General features: G+C 36.6%; 1 protein-coding gene across 1 annotated transcript; it reads right to left on the bottom strand.

The window, feature by feature from the left end:
• Nucleotides 1-5,124: 5,124 nt before the first annotated feature.
• LOC100619544 (calmodulin-1-like) lies at nucleotides 5,125-6,155 on the bottom strand. The gene has a single exon (XM_056825875.1). The coding sequence runs from the start codon at nucleotides 6,123-6,125 to the stop codon at nucleotides 5,676-5,678; it is 450 nt and encodes a 149-aa protein (XP_056681853.1). The 5' UTR covers nucleotides 6,126-6,155; the 3' UTR covers nucleotides 5,125-5,675.
• Between the last annotated feature and the right edge of the window lie 268 nt (nucleotides 6,156-6,423).

Raw genomic sequence — 6,423 nt, 5'->3', positions numbered from 1 at the left:
AGGACTTCTTTGTGGGAAACACAGAGATTGATTGATTGAAAGGTGTTTTTGTGCTTAGTTTGTTGAGAGAGAGAGAGAGAGAGAGAGAGAGAGAGAGAGAGAGAGAGAGAGAGAGCGCATATGCCAGCCTGAAGTCTCCTGTATGAGCTCCTCCAGGCATCCAGTTCCACAGCCAATTGTCTTCACTCTAAGTCTGAGTGTTTGTCTTCCAGTTTTTCCTCAAGTATCTCTCTTCACTCCAATTCTGAGTTACTGATTCTTCTTCCAGTACAACTCTGAGTGACTGAATGATCTATTGATCCAACTCAGAGTGACTGCTCCAAATTCCCCCTGTGTGCCTCTGTTTCCTCTATTTTAAAGATATATTTCTCTTGTGTCACCTCCCCTAAATTTTACGTCTACCAATCACAGCAGATGCTCTTCTCCAGGACTAACCACTAAAAAATGTATGAAATGGGTGTTCACACCTTTTGTAGTTAGTTAACACATTTTTGTGGTTAGTTAACACCTTTTTTGGTTAGTTAACACCTTTTTGTAGTTAAAATGGGTAGATCTACTTTAAATACTGAGTTAACCCTTTGGGGATTAAAATCTAAAAATATACAGGGGATTACAATTTAATCTTCACAATAAAGGAAGAGCTAAGTACCTTAATTGTTATAATCAGGAGATAGCCAAATCCAATCTTCACATAATCTAAGTAATTTATATTTTTCTAATATACAAATTTCATAACAGATATTAACTTTCATTGGTTATAAGTTGTAATAATTTTAAAATTCTTTTTATTGTAAATTTACCTTTTTCATTTTTCACATTCATAATTGAGAATTTTTTTACTGTTTTTAATTGTTAGCTATCTGTTTTATTTAGGGGTATATGGGGTGTTCAGAGAGAGGTAGTATTTCTGGTATGGAGGGCTTGTCATGCCCTCCTAGGGCAGTTCTCCAGCCTCTGACCCTCCCCTGACACCCAGCTCTCACTTGTGGCTCCCAGTAGCTGCTAGCATGTGGCAGAGGCCACACCCAGGGCAACGGCTTCGACAGGCCGGCCAAACCTTGTGAGGGTAGCCTTCAGGTCATCAACCCCTGGTGAACCAGGGCTTTGCTCACCCAGCATGTGAAGACTGCTTCGGCGGAACAGACGGAAGAAACCAATAAGAAGGTTCAACGGCTGAGATGGCAACACAGCAAAGCACTGTGGAGTGCTCAGGGCATGTTGGAGCACAAAAGACAACACGGCCATCCAATGCAGCTGAGGAAGTCTCTAGGTGTAAGGACTCTTTGTGCCACTGGACCCAGGCTTCCAAGGCCAAGAGAGTGGGACTGTCTCGGTGCATCGACTTTTCCACTTACATCTCCTTCACGCACAAGTGTCTTTGTGCACACTCATGTACCATAGATGAAAACGCACAAAGACAATCATCATCCTTGGGTACCGAGAGACTACTACTATTATACTGTTTAGAATAAAATCTTATGAATTAGCAAAGCAAAATGAAGACTCAAAAAAAAATCCTCCACAATAAGGTACCTCTAATGTGCATCTTAAAATCACACAGATTCTTTGATAAACATAAAACAGAGATACTTTTGCTTGACAACCTTTTATGTCCATTCAGCACCATGGATTTAGAGCTAACAGGGGGTAGAGAAGTGATCTGGTCCTCATTTTACAGATGAGAAAAGGGGAGTATCCATATCAGTGAGATCCCAGAGCCATTGAAGTATGGCAGGGTTGTGCTACTTAATTGTGGCAAAGCTAATTACTCTCTACTTCTCTTTTTTAAGAAAATCAGAGAAATGAAAGTATTGGAGTGTCCAATTAATATGAATAGTCCATGAGTTAATGACCAGTTTAACATAATGAACTTTGTTATCATTAGGCCTTCACCAGGCCATCCCAGATATTAAAGTTGAGCTGAGTTCTGCATGAAAATTAGAAGTTGAAAGCATATTTGGCAGGATCATGTAATTTCCAACATTTCCACTAAACCAAAGCAAACAAAATTTTCTAAACTACCCAACTACTAGAAGAGGAACTTGGAGTTGAGGGACATTGGGGAATCCATGTTGTTGTGTATAAAGAAATTGTTTCTCTGCCCCAGTGAAGCAAAAACCCGTTAGCACGAAACTTTTTCTCACCCTGTCAGTTTTATGGCAACCAATATTTCATTAAAACTGGGACAGAAGTAGCACTGATGGGGCCTGGGACCCTGGCCCACAGTGAATTGCTTAGGATATTTCCAAATTTCTACACATTTGGCATCATGTAGACAGAGCATCTGGTAGATTGAAAGAACTGTTTATTTTTCACTCAGATATTTGTAATAAAGATCAACCCAACCTATAGAGAAGCAAGAATATCCCTATGTATGGGATCTAGAAATAGGGAAAGTGGTAACCTTTTGTTAAAATATTCTGTTTGATAAAATTCTTGTCACCAGTCAACCCATTCAGGACTACATGTGTAATTCCAAGCATCTCCATACATATTACATTGGCAAATTCATCTAATTTGATTCATGTTAACTATAAAACTTAGATGAATCTTATAGGTACTTCCTTCATTGGTACAGACCACCCCTCTCTCCCTCCCAATAATGTTCATTTCTTGTTCATATTTTGCCACAAATCTCTAAGAGAGAATATATCCAATGAAAGAAGGGCTTCCCCCACTTCCAGTATCTTAAGAGTACCAATGTAGGATTAGGGCTCTCCATCTGTTGTGTCTTACATTTGCTCTATCATCAGCCATCTGATTGATAAATCACTTTTCATGCAAAAATCATCACTGGTGATAGGTCACAAAACACATATATGTATCATTCAATAGATTCTTATTAAATGCCTACTACCTTTAGAATACCATACGAGGGTACCAGGCATTTTTCTATTGCTCTTTGAGATATTCAGAATTTTTATATTTTGAAGATCATTCTGTTCCATGATTTGTAGCTTATATAAAACCATCAGGAAAATTATGGTGTTAAGGAAATGGGCCTTTGGTGCACTGGGCTGTTTAGGATCATTAAAAACTGCACAGTTTCCCAAATTTAGTACACCTTAATCTCTTCCTCTTAAATCCAGATTGTCTGAAACATCTGTCAAAGAACTACATGTTGATAAAGTAATTCAATAGGTTTTCCATCCAACTACATGTCAAAATCCCTATGATACATATTTTCCATTCACTTTGTTTTTCCATTATGGATGGTTACATGGACATCTTTCAAATAACTATGGATTTCAGTGAGGAGGATTTGCAGTGTTCTTGGATTTGATTTAAATGACTAATTTGGAAACACAGAAAATCACAGATAGGCTACAGAGCACTTAAAATCTAGACTTTTTAGTGAAATTGTTATATAGCTTAAAACTCTTGAATATGATTACCAGTTCAGCCCAATCCAAATTCACAATCCATTGGTCAGAAAATGAGAAACATGTTACATGTCACAGACTCTTCACTCATTAAACTCTGAAGATCCAAAGAAAAGTGAAAAGACTTTTAATTACCCATTGTACATAAATAGTGGTGTAGTTAGGCAACCACAATGGATAGAATGCCTAGACAGGAGATAGAAAGATTCATCTTCCTGAGTTCAAAACTGGCCTCAGACACCTACTAGCTATATGACCCTGGAAAAGTTACTTAACTCTGTTGTTGTCAGTTTCTCAAATGAGCCAAGGAAGAAAATGGCAAACCATCCCAAAATTTTTGCTGAGAAAAGCCCCCAAAGTCAGGCATGACCCAAACAACTCAAAAATAATTAAAAAACAAAAACAAAAACACAAAAATAGTGAAGACAGCCAGTAAAGAACACTTGGGCCAGAAGGTGTCTCACATTTTCACTCTTACTTTTGACAGATTGACAAAATCTTTATTTTAACTAACAGCAGAAGCAGAGCTATCTATAAGTTTATATGCACTTTTACACAATTGTTCAAAATCCTATTTTGTCTGATTGACTTGAGCTTTGTCAACACAGTTTCTCACAAATTCAGATGGAATATTAAGTCAGGTACATATCTTTTCCCTTTCATTCTGGTAACGTCATGAAGATATAATGTCCATATGCTTTGTGGATTTCTTATTTTTCTTTCTACTTTATTACATGTAGATTCAGCAGAGCTCTCTGAAAAAAGGAAACCTATCAGGTTCACCATGAATTACAGACTCAAAGGATCACATATTTAAAAGCAGAAGGTACCTCAGAATCTCTAGTCCTACTCCCTCATTTTACAGATGAGAAAAATTTAACCTAAGCAAGTTATGATTTGCCCAAAGACCACAAGCAGAACACATCAAAGTGGTATTCATGCAAAATTAAAGCAGAAAAAGACTTTAGAAAACATCAACCTTAAATAAAAGGACCATAGATATTCATTTGATTAGTGCTAAAAATCTAACATTTGTGTGAATCTCTAATAACTTTTAAATATTGACATCATTCATTCTTTTCTGGGTAGAGTATTTGTCCACTTGTGCTATGAGCATATGTACCAAGATGACTTTTAGTAAAAAATTTACACTTGAAGAATATTGATAGAGAGATGAAATGGTATAATAAATAGACAACTAGTCTTGGAATGAAGAAGATCAGGATTCAAATCCTACTTATATGCAAGCAATATGACTCCAAGCAAATCCCTCTACCTCTAAGCAACTAATTACATATGAGTTTCTAATCTTCAGTAGTAGAAGTTATTTCTCATAAAGAGTTCTCCACACTGGTAGCATCACAAGCCTAGACTGAAAGCAAAAGGAATATTGATATTATGAGAAAATAGTTATGATTGTTGTCACAGAATTTTGTGGCAAAAAATGTTTCTAGAAATGATGAAACATGCCTATCTGATGCTCTGAACATTTTATATTTTTCTCCCATAAAATAGTGACCCCTAGATTTTATATTGATTAGGCAAGATCAAGTGGAAAGTCTTCATTTCCCTCAAAGGGTCAAATTTTTCTTCACATTCTTCAATAGACAACTCACTTAATTTTTTCATGCCTGTCAAAAGGAGGGTGACAATAATAATTTCTTTTTTATTGTAATTATTTTTTATTGGAAAACAAATATACAACTTGGAATGGATTTGAGGCAAATTGTGCCATAAGCAGATTTTTTTAAATAAGTGGCTAAACAAAGTTTAAAAAGCAAGTAACAATAGAAGAAAATGTTTTCTGATACAGGAACAGCAGTACAAAAAAATAGTGTATGAGTACCTGGATAATACACCTGTTTTTCAATAGTGCAACTTTAAGTACATATTGTTGACTGTCCATAGTCCACACAGAGTTACAGCTCCACACTTCAACAACAACATGCTGACAGCTCCTAAAGAAAACTACTTCTTTAAAAAAAAGAAAATCATAACCCAGATGTTCCCTCATTTGGCCAACTCCATCTAAGTTTAGATGTGCAGAAGGGCTTAGATATATCCATAGTAAGCCACATGCAACATGTTACTTAATCAATTTTCCAAAATAAAGTTTCAGGACAATGCCGTAAGATAAGGGGAAGAAAAACATGGAGGAATGAAGTCCTAATTACTACACATGCATATCTTTTGACAGTAGGGGGGAAAACCTTTTACAGATAAGCTACAAGCAAAGAAAAGGCAAATAAACAATTTTGTACAAGAAATTCTAACACATTCTGTACAATGTCTTCACTTTGCTGTCATCATTTGTACAAACTCTTCATAGTTTACTTGACCATCACCATCAATATCTGCTTCCCTGATCATTTCATCAACCTCTTCGTCTGTTAACTTCTCTCCAAGGTTTGTCATCACATGGCAAAGTTCTGCTGCACTAATATAACCATTGCCATCCTTGTCAAACACATGGAATGCTTCTCTAATTTCTTCTTCACTGTCTGTGTCTTTCATTTTTCTTGCCATCTTAGTCAGAAATTCTGGAAAGTCAATTGTGCCATTACCATCAGCATCTACTTCATTAATCATATCCTGCAATTCAGCTTCAGTGGGGTTTTGCCGAAGTGACCTCATTACAGTTCCCAATTCCTTTGTTGTTATAGTACCATCTCCATCCTTGTCAAATAGTGAAAAGGCTTCTTTGAATTCTGCAATTTGCTCTTCTGTCAGTTGATCAGCCATGCTGCTCGCTCTACTAGTGCCCAAGTTCCCATCCATAATAATCATTTCTAACCTGTTTATTTTTAAACAACAATTCCTTCTTGCCAAAATAATCAATTCTTGAAGCTCTTGCATCACACTTTCAATAAAAGTTCTCTTACCCTGGCACTAGCTCAGAGGACATTTTTTCTCTTCACTGTCAAAGGCTCGATAGGTACCTTCTACTGCAATCCTGGCTCAGCACATCTCTTTTTTTTTCTTTATGTCAGAGGTTTCAAATCCAAACAGTATTGCCAAATCTTTCCCTTTTCTGACATAT

Source organism: Monodelphis domestica, chromosome 4 (genome assembly GCF_027887165.1).
Source record: "Monodelphis domestica isolate mMonDom1 chromosome 4, mMonDom1.pri, whole genome shotgun sequence".
Taxonomy (NCBI): Eukaryota; Metazoa; Chordata; class Mammalia; order Didelphimorphia; family Didelphidae; genus Monodelphis; species Monodelphis domestica.
This window is presented reverse-complemented; position numbering and strand designations above follow the sequence as displayed.

Excerpts from the sequence above, each read along its gene's own strand:
- LOC100619544 (XM_056825875.1), bottom strand. The coding sequence starts at position 6,125 with ATGGCTGATCAACTGACAGAAGAGCAAATTGCAGAATTCAAAGAAGCC.